The sequence below is a fragment of the Macaca nemestrina genome, chromosome 8 (assembly GCF_043159975.1).
Source record: "Macaca nemestrina isolate mMacNem1 chromosome 8, mMacNem.hap1, whole genome shotgun sequence".
Classification (NCBI taxonomy): domain Eukaryota; kingdom Metazoa; phylum Chordata; class Mammalia; order Primates; family Cercopithecidae; genus Macaca; species Macaca nemestrina.
Window position 1 is genome coordinate 123,568,570 of NC_092132.1, and position 20,641 is coordinate 123,589,210.

Here is a 20,641-nt window from a genome sequence, read left to right on the forward strand (position 1 = left end):
TGGAAGGAAAGGGAGGTGTAGAAAGTCCTTGGGCATGCACAGTTGTCTCTTTATGCCTCCTTATGGGTACCATGTGCAAATTTGGGGAGAGTTAGTATAAAACACACAGTGGAAATTCAGGCTGTGATGTCAGCAAGCTCATTCTGTATAAACTTCGTTTGGCCATATTGGTTCCAAATGATTTCAGCCAGTATTGTTACAAGCGGAGGGAATTTGAGTATTTCAGTAAGGTCTCTTATATGCCATCCTGCAAGCTTAAGAATTTCTACTAGTCAATGGTTTCTTTATTTCTTGGGGACACAGTTTCAATTACATGTTACTGTGCACAGAAAAGAGTCTTTAGGCTCATTTTACCTATTGTTTCTGAAATGGAAGTCTTGAGACTCAGAGTTTCTGTCATTTAAAGTCGTGATTTAGATCATTTCTGAGTAAATTTGGAAAGCCAACCTTTTATGAAATTTTTAGAGGCAGAAATAGATCAAAAACTAACTTTTCTATGGGTCATTTTTTTTACTAACATATTCAGGCCCTTTTTTTTCCAAATATAATTCTGAAGACACACTGAAAAATAAAAAGTATTAGTAGTATAATTACCAATACAAAACTCCAGGGAATATTTTCTACTTCAATTTACAGAGGATTTTGTGGCCCTGGATCAGATTTTTATTGTTACATTTGTTTCATTCCACTGAAACCCTTATGATGATATAATGGTAGTCAGGGAGATGACCAGGTTAAAAAAAAAAAAAGAATTTGGCCCAAAATACCCTGGTGCCACTGTGGAAAAACCCTGCTGTAGGGTTTACATTATACATCTTTAATTTATTCTGGTGTACCTTCAAATGTTACTTTTATGTGTAGTGTAAGAATCTTAGACAGTAATCTTAGTGGTTCACAGAATTGACTGATGTCAAGTTGAAATCAAGAGCAGGAAATGCCAATTTGTGGAGCCAAGAGTTAAGGCTGACATTTCCAAGAAATAGAAATGATCATTATCTAATCAATCAGTCTTGCTTTTGTGGTCCTGCCTACTGTTAATGATGAGTCATTCTTGAAAGTAAGTATTAATATACTTATTAATACTTATGTGCATGGTATACTTTAAACAAATTCTGTAACTGGTATTCCAGGAAATAAATCTTGGAACCTTGTGGTTCTCAAGAACAATTTGCCTTTTGTGGTATATACATTCCTTTGCTAGGTTCTGTAGATTCTCCATTGCAGATAATCATTTGGACCCTAGTGTCTGAACCACTCTATTGTACCACCTGGTGTGGCAATTTCTGCTGCCACTACTCCTGAGCAAGCCATATAGAATATCTAATCTGCCAATTTTAGGGAAGGGATATATATTTTATATGTTTAAATGGGTCTTGTAGTGGAAGTAGTAGAATTGGGGCTTTCTATACTTCAGATTATAGTCTTTTCTGAGGTTGATTCGTAATTTTCTTTACCTAAGATAAGATCCTGTAATCAAATATTAGCTTGTTTCTCCCAGCTGTTACCTAAATCCCTGAAGAATGGAGAATGTCCCTAATAATTGACTATGTGTGTGCATATGTGTGTGTGTTTGTGTCTATAGATGTGTAGAGATACATAGATGTAGACAAGGTATTTTGTTTAGAAAATGTATGTTCTTCCCTCCATAACACAATTAACAAAAATGTGAGCTCTGGAACCTGACAGACAAGAATTGGCGTATATAATTCCAACTCCTTTGTCATTTTCCTACTTTGGCAAGATTTAACTTTCTGAACCTATTTTCCTCGTCTTAAAAATGTCGATAGCAACAAAATAAACTATAAAAACTTGGGAGGTTGAGAATGAAATGAGAAGATGCATGTAAAGTTTAAGACTTTGTACTGGTTACACTAGCAGCATTTAAGAAATGTTAGCCGCTGTTATTTTAGACCAGGGATGATGATAATGTTCATAAATCTTGGATAAGTAATCCTGAATTTGTTTCTAAGATGATTTTTCAACCTAATTTATCATCACAGTATAGTAATACCTCTGAATATCAAAACTTCTCTTACTTTCTAACTATGGTCAGTGGAAATACGTATCTTCTTGAAAATTTTGTTGATACTTATCTTTAACTGTATACATTGTTTGTTTTACGTTAGGTCAGAGATGCGTGAAAGTGGAAGACATTGCAGAGAACTTGAAGAACATTTCTGCTTTTTAGCACTTCCGCAGAGTGATGTAGCCCAGATATATCAGAATGGAATAAGTACCAGAGCATCTACATTGAAGATACTAGGAAATCCTCTTCTTGGAATTTATATGTTTAGACATGTTGATATTGCCTTGAATTATTCTCATAGTCGAAGCATTACTGTAGAAAGTATTTTAATTTTTAAGGTAGGTATCATAAAACAAATATTAAGTATATGGACAGTTTGCTTTAAATTGACCTGAACATATTATCCTTTCCATATAAAGTGTTAATGTTTTTAAATTCCAGTCTATTAAATAAGTAATAATTATTTTTATTATTTTTGTCATCATTATTCAAAATTTTCTCCTTTCCTCTTTACTTGGGTGTGCAACACAAAGCAAAAAAAAAAAAAAAAAGCAAAGGCAGCCTCCATCTTTGTCTTCCCAATATATATATTTTTCTGTTCTAATAGGCCCACCTTTTACTCTCTTGTTTTTATCATAATAAGTACTATAGTGTTTTACATACCCTCCTCTAAAGCATTATATTATAATAATTTTGGTTTAAGCTAGTTCTTTTTAAACTCCTGTAGTTTATTTTAGTTAATAGTATTGTATCAATGTTAAATTCTTAATTTTGATGATTTTGCTATGGTTATGTAAGATGTTAACGTTAAGAAAAGCTGGGCACAGGGTATATGGGACCTTTGAACTATTTTGTGCATGTGTGCGTGCACGCGTGTGTGTGTGTGTGTCTCAAAGCCTTATTGAAGAAAATTAGCCACCACATAAATGTCCAGCAATAGTGTATTATGAATGTATCACATATTATGTCTCTGAAATAAGAAGTATCTGTTGCAGTTAGATTTATGGAGAATTCTTAAAGATGTGGGAAAATGCTTATGCAATCATGTTTAACTTTTTAAATTTTTTAAAAATGAGATATCAAGATGATATAAAATGTGCTTAGTTGTTGTGAGTGATGATCTTGGGATCATGACAGTATAGTTTTCTGTACTTTCTAGTTTTCCAAATTAGCATTTTCCAAACATCCAGTGGTAAGTGTTCCTTCCGTTCCCTTCCGCTTCCCCTTCCCCTTTCCCCTTTCCCCTTTTTCCTTTCCCCTTTCCCCTTTTTCCTTTCCCCTTTCCCCTTTCCCCTTTCTCCCGTTTTCTTCTTTTTTCTCCCTTTCTCCCTTCCATTTGCTTTCATTTTTTTTGAGAGAAAGTATCACTCCGTCACCCAGACTGGAGTTCAGTGGTGCAAGCTCAGAGTGCAGCATTTCTAACTGTAGTAAATGAGATTGCTTTCCTGATTTCCTTTTTAGACGAATAACTATTATCATATAGAAATACTAATGATGAGTGTTTGTTGATTTTGTATCCTGCAACTTTACTAAATTTATCAGTTCTAAGAGGGTTTTTTTAAATGACACTAGGTTTTCCTAAATATAAGATCATGTCATCTACAAACAAGGACAATTTGACTTCTTCCTTTCCCATTTTGATGCACTTTATTTTTTTCACTTGCCTGATTGCTCTGGCTAGTACTTTTAGAGCTATATTGAATAGAAATGGTAAAAGTGAGCATCCTTGTCTTCTTCCAGATCCTTGTAAAAAGGCTTTCAATTTTTCCCCATTCAGTATATTAGCTGTGGGTTTGTCATATATGAGTTTTATTGTTTTGAGATATATTCCTTCTATACCCAATTTGTTGGGACTTTTTGTGAAGGAATGTTCAGTTTTACTGCTTTTTTCAGCATCTAATGAAATAATAGGTTTTTGTCCTTGATTCTCTTGATGTGATTTATCACATTTATTGATTTGCATATGATGATCCATCCTTGCATCCCTGGTATGAATCCCACTTGGTCATGATGAATGATATTTTTAATATGTTGTTGAATTCAGTTGCTAATATTTTGTTGAGGATTTTTATATCTCTGTTCATCAGGGGTGTTGGCCCATAGCTTCTTTTGTTGTCTTTGGTTTTGGCATCAAGGCAATACTGGCCTTGTGGAATGAGTTTGGAAGTATCTCCTCCCCTTCAATTTTTTGGAATAGGTTGATTAGAATTGGTATTATTCTTTAATGTTGTTTAGAATTTAGTGGTGAAGCCATCAGGACCTGGGCTTTTTTTTTGTCAGAAGACTTTATTACTGTTTTGATCTTGTCATTCATTATTTACTTGTTCAAGTTTTCTCTTTCTTCATGGTCCAGTCTCAATAGGTTGGATGTCCAGGAATGTATCTGTTTCTTTGGGGTTTTCCAATTTATTGCTGTATAGTTACCATACTAGTCTCTAACGATCCTTTTTATTTCTGTCGTTTCAGTTATAATGTTTTCTTTTAGTTTCTGATTTTATTTATTTGGGTATTCTATCTTATTTTCTTAATCTAAGTAATAGTTTGTATGTTCTGTTTACCTTTTTTTAAAAAATAACTTTTTTGTTTCAGTGATCTTTTTATTTTTAGTTTTAATTTTATTTCTTCTCTGATCTTTATTATGTCTTTCCCCCTACTAATTCTGGGTTTGGTTTGCTCTCACTTTCTAGTTCTTTGAGGTGCTAATAGAATTCTGTCCGCTTACAATGTTGTTGTTGATAGGTAAGAACTTACTACTGCCATTTTGTTGCTTGTTTTCTAGTTGTTTCGTAACTCTTTCTTCCTGTCTTCCTCTGTGTTTTATTTTCTCTGGTAGTATGTTTTAATTCATTGCTTTTTATTTTTAGTGTTTCTGCTTTTTGGTTACCCTAAGGCTTACATAACACATTTTGTAGTTATAGCAAGTTATTTTAAACTGATACAGCTTAACTGTAATTGCAAAGAAAAAAACCTATACACACCAATTTCCTTTTCTTCCCACATTTTGAATTTTTGATAATCACAATTTGTATTATGTATATTGCTTGTCTCTTAAAAATTGTGGTTTTTTTCATTTTGTCTTAAAAAAAGATACAAGTGGTTTATACATCATGATTACAGTATCAGTATAGCAATCATATTAGCATCCTTTTGGTTTTGAACAGCTCCCTTTAGTATCTCTTGTAGGACTAGTCTGATAACAATAAATTCCTTCAGCCTTTTTTTTTTTTTTTTTTTTGGTCTGGGAAAGTATCCCTTCTATTTCTCCTTCATTTCTGAAGGATAGTTTGCTGGCTACGGTAAAAACTTTCTTTTCTTTTTTTCCCTGAGGACATAGCTTCAGACTCCCGGGCTCTAGTGATCCTCCTACCTATTTTTTAGATGTTTATATATATTTCTTTCATCAGATTTGGGAAGTTTTCAGCCTTCGTTTCTTCAAATAGTCCCTCTGCCCTTTTTCTCTCTCTCCTTCTCAGACTCCCACAGCATATATGTTCTTACGCTTGATGGTGCCCCACAGGTCCCTTAGGCTCTGTTCGCTTTTTTTTTTTTTTTTTAGTCTTTTTTCTCTTTGTTCCTCAGACTCAATAATTTTCATTTTCCAATCTTTAAGATCACTTATTCTTTATTTTGCCTGCTCAAATCTGCCTTTAAACCCCTCTAGAGAGCTTTTCGTTTTAGTTACTGTACTTTTCAGCTATAGGATTTCTTTTTGGTTTTTAAGTTTTCTCTTTATTGATATTTCCATTTTGTTCATACATTGTTTTTTACTATCTGCACATACTTAGCTCTTTGAGCATCTTTAAGACAGTTGTTTTAAAGTCTTTGTCTAATAGATCAGCCATCAAGTCATTTTCAGGGACAATTTCTGTTTATTTTTTTCCTTTGAATGGGCTATACTTTTCTGTTTCTTTACATGCCTGGTGATTTTTTTTGTGGAAAACTGGACATTTCATCTAGTAATGTGGTAACTCTGGAAATCATCTCCTCCCAGGGTTTGGTTGTGGTTTTGTGTTTCCGTTTTTTGATTGTTGTAGGCTATCTCTGTGCAAAGGATTAATCTGAGGTACAAGCTTCTCAGACTTTTCTGAGCCTGCACCTTTCCCTCTGTGTGCTGATTTTCTAATTTCTCCTATATCTGTCGTTGCTTTTGAGTGTAGTATTTTTTTATGTCTGATTCCAAAATAGGGGAAAAGAAAAAAATGAAGAAGGGAAAAAAGACACTGGCTCTTTAATCCCGTGGGTGTCATTTCAGCCAGGCCAGGAGGGGCTTGCAACAGTGGTATAGATGCAGCAATGCCTGCCACTTCTGGCTACTCCTCTGTTATTAATAGAAGCAGCACTCAGTGATGAGAACACATATCCCCTATGTTTATTATTGCCCACTCTGGCCTACAGAAATTATGGCCAGGAACACATGTACAAGCTGCTCCAGGAACACTGTACAGCTGCCTGCCATGGGGCACCAAGAGTGGCTGCCACTATGCTGAGAACTGAAATTGACTGAAATTAACCATAATACAGGTTGAGCATCCCTAATCCAAATATTTGAAATCTGAAATGCTCCAAAATTTGAAATTTTCTGAGTGCCAACATTACACTCAAAGGAAATACTAATTGGAGCATTTAGAGTTTCAGATTTCCTTATTAGGGATGCTCAACGGGTAAGTATAATACAAATATTCTGAAATTCAAAAAAATTCAAAATCTGAAACACTTCTGGTTTTAAGCATTTTGGATAAGGGATGCCCAACCTGTATGCTATCCAAGCGTTCCCCTGAAAGTTGCAAGCCTTCAATAGGCTCCAGAGTTCCAAAATAGTTACACCAGACAGATTTTACCAGTGCAGTTATTGTCTATGTGGGGAGACAGATTTCTGATACCTCCTACTCTACCATCTTCCCAATTGACCTCTGAACTATTTTTACAACTTTTCTGAAATTGTAAAAGCTATTCAAAATCTTAAAAATAAGTCTCATAGCAGAATCACAGGCATCCACAGATAAATTGGTTAAGATTTACTCTGGTCGTTTTTCTTGGAGAAATAAGCGTAAAGAGAAATCTGAGGGTGAAGAAAAGAAAAAAAAATTTACTCTGGTTAAGCTTTGCCAGGACTATTAAAATCTCAGTAGGTATCCTGATTTGCATGAAAACAGCTTGGAATTGTGTGTATAGCTACAGAAAATCAATGGTTCCTGTGATGTAATTCCTTACAATTTTTTTGATCTCAAATATCAAATTAAGCATAATTTACTTTTATGTTAAAAAGTAATAGATAAGGATTTTAGAAAATTTGAAACATTGTAAAGGGTCCAAAAAGCCCAGCAGTAACCACAGGGTTTTTTGTGTATGTGTATTAGTCATCTATTCATGTATATAGACATGCAGGTATAATTGTAATTAAAGTTAGTTGTTGCTTTGTATTTTACTTGCTTTTCTCAGTGATTATATTATACAATAAACATTTTCTAAGCCCTTGAGTATTCTTTTGTAATATCCTTTTGAGCAGCTGCATAGTATTACATTGTAGACCTGCCATATTTGCCCAACAAGTTCTGTAATGTTAGGATGTAAGTTATTTGGTGTTTAGTTTGTTTTGTTTTTATACTCTTAAATACTACATAGATTGTCCTTGTTGGTACATTTTACACACACAAATGATTCTTTGCTAAGAATTAATTGGTTTATTCCTAGGTGTCAAATTAGAAATCAAAAGTATGTACATTTTTACATCTTTTGATTGTGTAATGCTCAACTGTCCTGAGAAAGGTTGCACTAATGGACATTTCCATCCACAGTGTGTAAGAATGCCTGTTTTTTGTTTGTTTTAATTTTTTTAATTTTTTTTATACTTTAAGTTCTAGGGTACATGTGCACAACATGCAGGTTTATTACCTATATATACCTGTGCCATGTTGGTGTGCTACACCCATTAACTCGTCATTTACATTAGGTATATCTCCTAATGCTATCCCTCCCCCTCCTCCTCTCCCTTCCCCACAATAGGCCCCGGTGTGTGATGTTCCCCTTCCTGTGTCCAAGTGATCTCATTGTTCAGTTCCGACCTATGAGTGAGAACATGTAGTGTTTGGTTTTCTGTTCTTCGGATAGTTTGCTGAGAATGATGGTTTCCAGCTGCATCCATGTCCCTGCAAGGGACATGAACTCATCCTTTTTTATGGCTGCATAGTATTCCATGGTATATGTGCCACATTTTCTTAATCCAGTCTGTCACTGATGGACATTGGGGTTGATTCCAAGTCTTTGCTATCGTGACTAGTGCCTCAGTAAACATACGTGTGCGTGTGTCTTTATAGCAGCATGACTTATAATCTTTTGGGTATATACCCAGCAATGGGATGGCTGGGTGAAATGGTATTTCTAGTTCTGGATCCTTGAGCAATCGCCACACTGTTTTCCACAATGGTTGAGCTAGTTTACAGTCCCACCAACAGTGTAAAAGTGTTCCTATTTCTCCATATCCTCTCCAGCACCTGTTGTTTCCTGACTTTTTAATGATTGCCATTCTAACTGGTGTGAGATGGTATCTCATTGTGGTTTTGATTTGCATTTCTCTGATGGCCAGTGATGATGAGCATTTTTTCATATGTCTGTTGGCTGTATAAATGTCTTCTTTTGAGAAGTGTCTGTTCATATCCTTTGCCCACTTTTTGATGGGGTTTTTTTTTCTTGTAAAAAAAAAAATAAGTTCTGGTGCTATGTTGCACAACAGAATGACTATAGTTATCAGTATTCTATTGCATATTTCAAAATAATTAGAAGAGGATTTTGAATGTTCTCACCTTGAGGAAATAAAGGTTTGAGGTGATGGATATACTAAATACCCTGATTTGATCATTACACAATGTATACATGTATCAAAACATCACACTGTACCCTACAAATATGGACAATTGTTACATAGCAATTAAAAAGAAAATAAAACATTTTTAAAAAAAGAATGCCTGTTATCTTACAACCTCAGTAAACCTACATATTATACTGAACTTTTTTTTTTTTTGAGACAGAGCCTCGCTGTGTCACCCAGGCTGGAGTGCAGTGGCCGGATCTCAGCTCACTGCAAGCTCTGCCTCCCAGGTTTACACCATTCTCCTGCCTCAGCATCCCGAGTAGCTGGGACTACAGGCTCCCACCACCTCGCCTGGCTAGTTTTTTGTATTTTTTAGTAGAGACAGGATTTCACCATGTTAGCCAGAATGGTCTCGATCTCCTGACCTCATGATCCTCCCGTCTCGGCCTCCCAAAGTGCTGGGATTACAGGCTTGAGCCACCGCACCCAGCCTATACTGAACTTTTAAAAAAACTTTTGCCAGTCTAATGTGTGGTAGTTTCTCTTTATTGGTTTAATTATTTCTTCATTATGATTATTCCTGAGTTTAAAGTTTCTGTTGAATATATTTGCTGACTGTATTTAGTGAACTGCTTATTTATATTCCTTGACAGTTTTGGGGGTTTTTTTTTCCCTTTTTTGCGTAGGTGTGTGAGCATTATCTATTGCCTAAAGCATATTTTTAGAGCTAGGCTTCTCTCTCTATAATGTTTTATCATTTCACGTTTTTAATTTTTTAGTATACTTAGAATAATGTTAGATTTATGGAAAAGTTACAAAGATAGTAAAGAGAGCCCTTGTATATAATGCACCCAACTTCTTCTGATGTTAAATTTTACACAAATACAGCATGATTGTCAAAACTAAGAAACTGACATTGTCACACCGTTAACTAAATTACAGACTTTATTTGGCTTTTGCTAATTTTTCTACTTATGTTTGTTTGCGTTCCAGGATCCAATTCAGGATACCACTTTATTCTTAGTATTGTTTTGATTGTTGAATGAACGTATTAATCTATTTAAAATAACAGTAATAAAATACTGTCATTTATGTTCATGGTTTTAGTTTTTAAATCATTTGTTGTTTATGGGCAGAAATTTTAGAATACTGTGTTGTGAAGTTTATATGTTTTCGTTTCATTTTATTGGCACATGTTCTTAGAAAATACTTATCACTTTGAGATTGAATAAATATTGGCCTATGTTTCTTTCTACAGTATTTTCATTGTATTTTTAATACTTAAATATTTAACATGATAAGAAAAGAATTTAATTTTTTCTGTTGTCCCACGTCATTAATTGAATAATCACTTCTTATTTCAAATAGTGTTTTTAATATACTGTATTTTTAGTATTTTTAATACATGTGTGGGCTTACTCCAGGCTTTTTCTTTCATTCTGTTTTTTATTCATTTTGGTCTTTTCTCTGCTTTTTCTTGTGGTAGTACTATCCTTTTAAAAATGTTTCTATATCCAGAATTGCAAGTCACTTGTCCTGTTCCATCATTGTCAATTGCTAACCCAGACTTTAAAAAAATTTCTGAGCTATTCTTGTTTGTCTTCCAAGTACATTTTAAAATTATACCCCATTTTTAAAAGTAGATTCTCGGCCAGGTGTGGTGGCTCACGCCTGTAATCCCAGTGTTTCCGGAGGCTGAGGTGGGCAGATCACCTGAGGTCAGGAGTTTGAGCCCTGCCTGGCCAACATGGCAAAACCCCATCTCTACTAAAAATGCAAAAATTAGCCGGGCATGGTGGCACATGCCTGTAATCCCAGCCACTCAGGAGACTGAGGCAGGAGAATTGCTGGAACCCAAGAGACGGAGGCTGCAGTGAACCAAGATCACACCACTGCACTCCAGCCTGGGGGACAGAGTGAGACTCTGTCTGAAAAAAAAAAAAGAGATTCTCTGAAATTTTTATTGGAATTACTCTAATCTTAGAGTTTAGTTTGGGGGAGAATTGGCATAATTGCCATGTTGAGTCATCCCATTCATCTAGAAAATGGATTATCTTTCCATTCATATTTCTACTTCTTAAAAAAATCACGCCCTGGCACCGTGGCTCCTGCCTGTAATCCCAGTGCTTTGGGAGGCCAAGGTAGGAGAATTGCTTGACCCAGCAGTTCAAGACCAGCCTGGGCAACATGGTGAAACCTGGTCCCTACAAAAATTAGCTGGGTATGGTGATGTGCACCTATGGTCCCAGCTACTCAGTGGGGCTAAGGTGGGAGAATCGCTTGAGCCTGAGAAGTCAAGGCTGCAACTCCAGCCTGGAGTGAACAGAGTTAGACCCTGTCTCAGAAAAACAAAACAATGTTGGCCTTTTATGTTTGAAATGTGACAGTTTAGAAATGTCTTGGTATATTTTTACGTACTTTTTTTGGCTTTTTTTTTTTTTTTTTTTTTTAGGTTCTCTTTGGAAAAGTGAAGAAAATCCAGCCTTCTGTGGATAAAAATAAAGTTTCTTTGGATCCTTCTCCTAACTTTGATTGCCATATGTCAAGAAATGCACCTTCTTTGAAAGATACCATTGAACTGCAAGCCTACAGTTCAGCAGTATGTTAATGGTTCATTTGATTTCTTGAAAAGTACTTGTTTCACATTGTATGTTTCAAGATTTACATTCCCAAAATGTTAAATGAAAACCTGTTAATTCGTTCAATATAAAACTTAAGCAAACAGCGAAAGCCATTTTAATATTTGTTGTATGAGAATATTAGTGAAGAAGTTTGAAAATTTACATTTAACTCTGTTCAAAGTACAGTGGCTACTTTTATTTAGATATTATATAGATTATTTACTAACTTTCAAAATATACCAACTTCTCTTTTAAACAAGGCTGCACAGCAGGGTGACCATACTTAATAATAATGCATTATTTCAGAATTGCTGAGAGTAAATTTCCAGTGTTTCACCATAAAAAGTGATGGGTGAGGTGATGGACATGTTAATTACCTTGATTTAATTACTCCTCATTGCATACATATATCAAAACACCACATTGTGCCCCATAAATATATAGTTAAGATTTATCAATCATAAATAATATTAATTTTAAAAAACAAGGCTATTTCAAAATAAGATTTTGATCTTCTATACTTTGCAAAAGTAGGAAAAAAGAAAAGTCTTATGTATTAGTCATTAGATGAAACAGTAATCTATCGTATTTCACTTATTCTGTGGACCTTTAATTTTATACAGAATATTAAATTATATATGGATTATATATAATCATGATTAAGTGAAGATAAATCTTCTCTATGAAAGTATATCCATGTACCCACATGTAAAACATACTACCTATTGTTATTTTCCTAATTTTTTCTACCAAATAAAATATAATAGTTGAGACTGTATGGAAAACATTTAACTTTTAATGAAAAAATATTTTTTATTTAAAAACAAATTATGCCTTTTTATGCAGACGTTGGTAGCCTATCAAGAAAAAAAATTGTGGGGGAAAAAAAGGAATTCTGTACATCTTCAAAAACATTAGGGTTAAACAAGGCAGCTGGAGAAGTTTATATAGAAGTAGATAAATAATATGCAATTATATTGATTTTTTTAAAATATGAGCTTATTCCAGTCTGATTGCCAAAATTAATCAGCATGAACCTGTTTTCTTCTTTATCTTTTAGGTGTACTTCTATGAATATAGTGTCCTTTCAAAGCCTGTAGATAAACCTAGGCAATGTCTTCCATATGCTGTAGTAACAGTAAAATTTCTTGGTTCAAAAGTAGATAATGGATATCTTATGACATCTTTGAGATTCCTCTCAACAGGATTTCCTAAGAGAGCTGGTAAGATACACATATGATTGTAATTGATTAGCATTTGTGCTGGTCTTAAAATTTCTCAGTATTATTTTCTGGCTGTGCACAATGGTTCATACCTGTAATCCCAGCACTTTGGGAGGCGGAAGCGGGCAGATTACTTGAGGCCAGCCTGGCCAACACGGCAAAACCCCGACTCTATTAAAAATACAAAAATCAGCCAGGTGTGGTGGCGTGTGCCTATAATCCCAGCTACACGGGTGGCTGAGGAAGGAGAATCGCTTGAACCCAGGAGGTGGAGGTTGCAGTGAGCCAGGATCACACCACTGCACTCCAGCCTAGGTGACAGAGGGAGACCTTGTCTCAAAAAAAAAAAAAAAGTGAATCTCCAAGTAAAATAGTTGTGTTTTACCTGTTTCATAGATCTAGAATCATACTGCAGGTATTTTGCTCAGTATTAGGTTTGTGTGATTCTTCCCTATTGATATGTGTAACTGTAGTTTGTTCATTTTCGTGGATGAATGGATGGAGAGTATTCCTTTGTGTAGACACACTGTACACTATACTACTGAGGATATTTGGGCACTTTCCAGTCTTCTTATTCCAAACATTGCTATTTTAAATATTCATAAAAGCGTCTCATTGCATATGTGCCAAGAATTTTTCCATAGAATATGTATTTACAGCAGAAATGTTCAACTGAAAGACAGCATCAAATGATTTTCCAAAGTGGTTTGCATTAGATTACATAATCACTCTATATTCTTGCCAACACATACTATGCTTTTTTTTTTAAGTTTTGTTTCTGCCAGTCTAATGAGTGTGATATGTTATTTTCATTGTGGTTTTTAACTTGTTTTTCCCTAATTAATGAAGTTGAGGATTTTTGTATCCTCACCAAACTTAGTGCCGTCAGACTTTTTCAGTGTTTTTGCTACACTAGTAGATACAGCATTTATTTGCTTTTGTATTTTGCTTTTCCTCAAATGCTAAATAAGTTAGGTTCGTTTCTGATAGGTGTATTGGCCATTCATTTTCCACTTTTCTGAAATTCCTGGTCCATCTTTTATCTACTTTTTCTAATTGAGCTAATTTTTATTTCATTATTGATTTGTAGGAATTCTTTTACATATTGGATATTGGCTCTTGGGTCAGTTGTATGTGTTGCGAGTGTCTTTGTATTCTCATTTTTGTCAAGTGTTTTTTAATGAACAGCGGTTCTTGATGTCAGATATGTCTTTTTATTATAAGTACTACTACATGTGTCTTTCATAAGAGTGCTTTTCCTAGGACATGAAGATATTTTTCTATGTTTTTTTTTTTAACTTTATAGGTATGTTTTCCCATTTTTGTTTTACCTACCTGAAAATTACTTTGGTGTGTGATAGGATTCTTTTAAAGTCCCAATTTATTTTAGTTTACATATGCTAACCTGATTGTTGTCTCAGTACAGTTTATTGGAGAATCCATTTTCCCCACTGGTCGATAACTGCAGTACCACCTCTGTAATATATCAGTTGGCTGCAGTGCTGCAGAGATCTCTTAACTGGGCTTTCTGTTCATCTCCTTGCCTATCGTTTTGCCATGAGCATCTTGCCTTAATTATTGTAACTTCATTAAAAATACTAATACCGGACTTTGTATGAGAGAAAAAATACTAATACCTATATAACTGATCCTTCATCTTTGCTTTTGGTCCTTTGGTGTTCATAGAAATTTTAGAATCAACTTATCAAGGTCTGCCAACAAATTTATCAGAATTTTGATTGAGATTGATTGAATCTATGTATTAATTTGTGGAAAATTGTCTTCTTTATTGAGTTTTCTAATATATTAACATTGTATTTCTCCCATGTCAGTTATCTCTAACGTATTTCAATTTTATAATTTTCTCTGGAACATCTTGCATGCCTTTTATTTTTAAACATTTGATATTTTATGTTATTTTAAATAATAGCTATTTCATTTTATTTTCTATTGTTGGTATATGTCAGTTCAGTTGATTTAAAAGTGTAAGATTCAGTAGCTTTTAGTATATTCACAAATATGTGCAATCATCACCACAGTTTTAAAATTAAGGTACTTTGTTTTGTTTTTTGTTTTGTTTTTGAGACAGGATCTCACCCTGTCACCCAGGCTGGAGTGCTGTGGCACAGCTTGGCCCACTGCAGTCTCCGCCTCCCAAGCTCAAGCAATCCTCCCATCTCCACCTTCAGTTGCCAGGACTACAGGTGCACGCCACGGCACCCAGCCTAAGCTCACATTTTAAAGAAACTTTGTGCGGGGCACCATGGCTCATGCCTGTAATCCCAGCACTTTGGAAGGCCGAGGCAGGTGGATCACCTGAGGTCAGGAGTTTGAGACAAGCCTGGCCAACATGGTGAAACCCCATCTCTACTAAAATACAAAAATTAGCTGGGCGTGGTGCCAGGCGCCTATAATCCCAGCTACTCGAGAGGCTGAGGCAGGAGAATTGCTCGAACCTGGGGGTCGGAGGATGCAGTGAGCCCAGATGGCACCACTTCACTCCAGCCTGGGCGAAAGAGCAAAGCTCTGTCTCAAAAAAAAAAAAAAGAAAAGAAAAGAAAAAGAAACTTTGTGCCCTTTAAAAGGTATTATATCCCTGATCCCCAGCCCTAAGCAACTACTAATGTACTTTTATGCCTAATCAGGGCATTTCATTTAAGTAAAATCATAATTTTTGGACTTTTTTGTGCCTGATTTCTTTCATTTAACATTGTTTTCCTGGTTCATCCATGTTGTAGCATGTATCAGTACATTTTTTTTTTTTTATGGAAACCATTTCGTTGTATAGTTGCACCATATTGTATTTATCAGTTGGTCAACATTTGGGTTGTTTCCATTGTTTGACCATTACAAATTCTGCTATGAATGTTTGCATACAAGTTTTTACATGGATATGTGTTTTCATTGCTCTTGAGTACAACAAAGCTAAGAGTGGAATTGCTGGTTTATATGAAGACTCTGTAGTAACTGATCGAGGAACTGCCAAACTATTTTCCAAAGTGGCTGCACCATTTACATTCACACCAGCAGTGTCTGAGAGTTAGAATTTCTTCATATCCTTGTCATAGCTTATTTGACTTTCTGATTATAGCCATCCTAGTGGGTGTGAAGTATAGTTTTCAGAATATGAGTTTTGCACTTCTTTTGTTAAGCTTATTTTTAAGTATTTTATTCTTTTGGTGCTATCATAAATAGAATTCTTTATTTTATTAGTGTATTGTTCATTCCAAATGTACAGAAATATAATTGACTTTTGTGTAATGATAGTGTATCCTGCAGCCTTGCTGAACTCATTATTCTAATAGTTTTTTTAGTGGTCTTTGGGATTTTCTATATATAAGATCATGTCATCTGTGAATAGAGATAATTTTACTTTTTTGTTTCCAGTCTTATTTTGCATAATTGCCCTGGGTAAGTACCTCCAGTAAGAGAAGTGGCAAGAGCAGACATCTTTGTCTGTATTCCTGAATTTAGGGGGAAAGTATCCAGTCTTTTACCAGGAAGTATGATGTCAGTTGTAGGGGTTTTATAGAAGCTCTTTATCATGTTGAGGAAATTTGCTTCTGTTTCTGATTTATTGAGAGTTTTTAGATTATTGGATTTTCTCAATCGATTTTTCTTTGTTGAGATGGTTGTGTGGTTTTTTTTGTTGTTTTTATTGATCTAATGTATTACATTAATTGATTTTAGGTGTTAACATTGCAGTTCCTTGGTTTGGTCATGGTGTATAATTCATTGTATATGTTCCTGGAATCAGTTTGCTGCAATTTTATTGGGGATTTTTGTGTCCACATTTATAAGAGATACTGGTCTATTGATTTTTTTTTGATGTTTTTGTCTGGTTTTGGTGGTAGGGTAATATGTTCCATAGGATGAGTTGGGAAGTATTCTATTCTCTCCTCTTTTATTTTTTGGAATAATGTATGAAGAATTGGTATTATTTATTCTTTAAACATTTGGTAGACTTCACTAAGGAAACCATCTGGGAATGGGTTTTTCCTTGTGGGTAGTATTCAATTACTAATTCAGTTTCTTCACTTGTTGTAGGTCTGTTCTGATTTTCTGTTTCTTGCATCACGTTCAGTAGTTGCTGTTTTTATTGGAAGTTGTCCATTTCATTTCAGTTATCTAATTTATTGGCATACATTTGTTTATAGTATTCCTTTAATAGTCTAATAGTCTTTTTATTTCTGTTAGTGGTAATGTCCCCTCTTTCATTTCTGAGTCTACTAAAGTCTTCTTTTTTTTTTTTTTTTTTTTTTTTTTTTTTTTTTTTTTTTTTTTGGTCAGGCTAAAGGTTTATCTTTTTTTTTTTTCAAAGAACCAATTTTGATTTTATTCTTTTTGCTATAATTCTATTTCATTAATTTCCTCTCTTTATTTTCTTCTGTTTGCTTTAGATTTAGTTTGCTATTTCATGTGTATGTGTGTCTTAAGGTGGATGGTTAGGTTTTGATTTCAGATATTTCTTCTTTGCTAATATAGGTCTTTATAGCTGTAAATTTCTAGAAGCAACTACTTTAGCTGTGTCCCATGACATATGTTACGTTGTAATTTTCATTTATCTCAAATTTATTTTCTAATTTCCTTTTGATCTGTTATTCTTTAATTCATTGGTTTTTTTTCGGACCGTGTTTTTTATGTATTTGCAAATTTCCAAAATTTTTTTGTTGTTGATATCTATTTCATTCCATTGTAGTTGGAAAACCATTTGTATTATCTTTTTCCTTTAAGTTTATTGAGGTTTGTTGTATAACCTAGCATATAGTCTTTCCTGGAGAATGATCCATGTGCAACTGAAAAGAATATACAGTAGTCCTCTAGTATCTTTGGGGGAGGATTGGTTCCAGGATGTTCCATGGATACCAAAATTTGTGGATGCTCAAATTCCTTTACAGACTGGCTCAGTATTTGCATATAACCTATACACATCCTCCCATATACTTTAAATTATCTCTATATTACTTATAATACCAATAACATATTTGTTCTATGTAAATAGTTGTTAGACTGTGTTTTTTATTTGTATTATTTTTATTGTTATATTGTTATTGTTATTTTGTGTTTATATTTTAATTTTTCACCCATGATTGGTTGAATCCATGGATTTGGAACTAACCAATACATAGGGCCAACTGTACTATATTCTGCTTTTGCCAGGCAGGGTGTTCCATAGGCTGTTAGGTCTACTTGTTTTATAGTTTGTTCAAGTCTTCTGTTTCCTTGATGATTTTCTACCTAGTTGTTCTGTCCGCATTTCCCCTCAACCAGAAGGCTTATATTAGAGATAACAGATAGGGACCTTTACCCACTTCTACTGCAGCCCATCCGCAATGTATTATAGCTTATTACTTTAATCAAAGGATGATGCCGTTCAGGGTGATTAACTTTAGAGAATACCTATATTATGCCAACAGTCATAGCCACATGTGTTGGCTATCAGCATACTCATCTCCCTCTAGAGTACACCAGACCTACACTATCTAATATAGTAGCCACTAGTCACATGTGGCTCTTTAAATTTAAATTAATTAAAATTAAATAAAATTATAAATTCAATTTATCAGTCACACCAGGCACATTTCAATGCTCAGTAACCATATGTGGCTAGTGGCTACCATAGATAACGTTTCTGTCATCACCAAATATATGGTACTAATAACTATTTGGTAGTGTACTTTATTGATTGTAATCTGGTTTTGTTAGTTTCCATATTGTATTGAAGATGTTGGATTTGTTGGGGGTTTTTTCTTACTACTTTTTAAAATTTTTTTTATTTCCATAGGTTTTTGGGGAAACAGGTGGTATTTGGTTGCATGAGTAAGTTCTTTAGTGGTGATTTGTGAGATTTTGGTGCACCCAGGATGTTGGATTTGTTCTACAATTAATTGTCATTTGATGAGAATGCCAACAAAAAGGGAATAAAGTAAAAATGCCATTATCAAGTTTAAAGAGATAGCATAATATAGATTAAGATTCTGCTGTTTATAAGCTGTGTGATTCTGGGCAAATTGCTCTTAATTTCACTTCCTCATCAATAAAATGGAAATGTTATGAAGATTAAATTAATGTACATCAGAGACTTAAAACAGGACCTGGCATCCATGTATTTTATAAGTTTTTGTTAACATTACATGTATGTTAATATGCATTCATCACTCATTTGTAAAAGTGAAATTATTAAACTTAAGCAATTAGGGTTTTTTTGCTTGTTTGCCTGTTTTGAGATGGGGTCTTGCTCTGTCACCCAGGCTGGAGTGCAGTGGCACCATCTCGGCTCACTGAAACTTCCGCCTCCTGGGTTTAAACAATCCTCCCGCCTTAGCCTTCCAAGTAGCTGGGACTACAGGCAACATGCCACCATGCCTAATTTTTGTATTTTTAGTAGACACAGGGTTTCACCATGTTGGCCAGACTGGTCTCGAATTCCTGACCTCAGGAGATTCACCCGGTGTAAACTTAAGTAATTAGGTTTCTTTTCCCACATTGGTATATATTAACCCATTTTTTCTCCCTTTTCCTTGAAACAGAGTCTCACTCTGTCGCCCAGGCTGGAGTGCAGTGGCGTGATCTCAGCTCACTGCAACCTCCGCCTCGCAGGTTCAAGCAATTCTTCTGCCTCAGCCTCCTGAGTACCTGTGACTACAGGCACACACCACCACATCCAGCTAGTTTTTTGTATTTTCAGTGGAGACCAGTGTTTCACCATGTTGGCCAGGCTGGTTTCAAACTCCTGACCTCAAGTGATCCGCCTGCCTCGGCCTCCCAAAGTGTTGAGATTACAGGCGTGAGCCACCTTGCCCAGCCATATTAATCCACCTTAATCTTTGTAATAGCTGCATAACATTCTGTCTTCTAGGACATTTGTTATAATGTATGTTCATAGTAATTTTATCATTTTTGATATGTCATTCATTTAGCCAGTCTCATATTGATGTATAGTTAGGTTTCTAGCTTTCAACTGTCTTGGGTTATTTTACTGAAAATCCTTGTCCATAGAACTTTGGGTATTTGTACAAGTTTATCAGAATAGTAAACGAGCAAGAATGGTTGCTTTGAATGATTACATATAACGTATCAATGAATACTGTCAGCTGGTTTTCCAGGAAATTTGTCCCAATTTATACTTCCACGAACCATATTAAATAGTGCTTATATTTGTATAGCATTAATCATCCTTTCAAATTTTTGCCAGTTTAAAAAGTTTTTTTTAATGGATCTTATTGTTTATTTAGTGGAGTTGGGGCATCTTTTTGTGTTTGTTGATAATTTTACCTATTTTTTCCTTTGAGTATTATTTGTCATGCATTTTGACCTATTAAAATAATTAATTTATGTGTAATTGACATCATGTTTTACTTTTATGTTTTCTGATTTTCAGTCATGCTTTAAAAGTACTTTCCTATGCCAAGATTATAAAAACATCCATTCATGGTTTTTTTCTAGTAGTTTTATGGAGTTTTTTAAATAGCAAATTTTATTTTGGGATAAGGTGGTGTAGGAGTCTACATTTCCATTTTCTTCTCCATTATACTCCCTACTCTTTTAAGAACTACATCTCTTCATATGTGGTTGTATTTCCATGATAGCTTACTGTAAGTAATAAAATCACAAATGGTAGTAGAATTTAGAAATCTTCAACATAGCTCTCTTACTGTGAAAAAAAAACCTTGTGGTACTCGTCAGTGACATAATAACTTCATATATTTTGTAGATGTCACAAGCAATTTCTCATCATTAATTCCTGTTTTAGTAAAGGTATTTTTAGTCTGTTACTTAGCTGTGAATGTTTGGTGAACATTTATGAGAAATTATTATTTACTTGTTAAATACGCATTTTGTAAATTCATGATTACATGAGGTTTCTTAGGAAATTTTAGAAATAATTTTTATAAATTATTTTTAAAGTTTGCTTTTATTTTCCAGGTTTTTGTTTACATAAATTATTTGCAGGAACATTTAT

At 34.5% G+C, this 20,641-nt stretch overlaps 1 protein-coding gene across 6 annotated transcripts in view; it reads left to right on the top strand.

Annotated features, from left to right (window-relative positions):
* Positions 1-20,641, top strand: part of LOC105481958 (testis expressed 15, meiosis and synapsis associated) — an 86,593-nt gene that overhangs the window by 48,986 nt on the left and 16,966 nt on the right. For 5 of the 6 annotated variants that reach the window (XM_011741753.3, XM_011741751.3, XM_011741755.3 and 2 more), the window contains 3 exons: positions 2,127-2,364; positions 11,287-11,433; positions 12,516-12,678. In XM_011741753.3, coding sequence (XP_011740055.2) covers positions 2,127-2,364; positions 11,287-11,433; positions 12,516-12,678 — 548 coding nt within the window. Of the gene's footprint in view, positions 1-830; positions 1,058-2,126; positions 2,365-11,286; positions 11,434-12,515; positions 12,679-20,641 lie in introns of those variants that run through there. The other variant, XM_011741756.3, reaches the window with a different exon arrangement.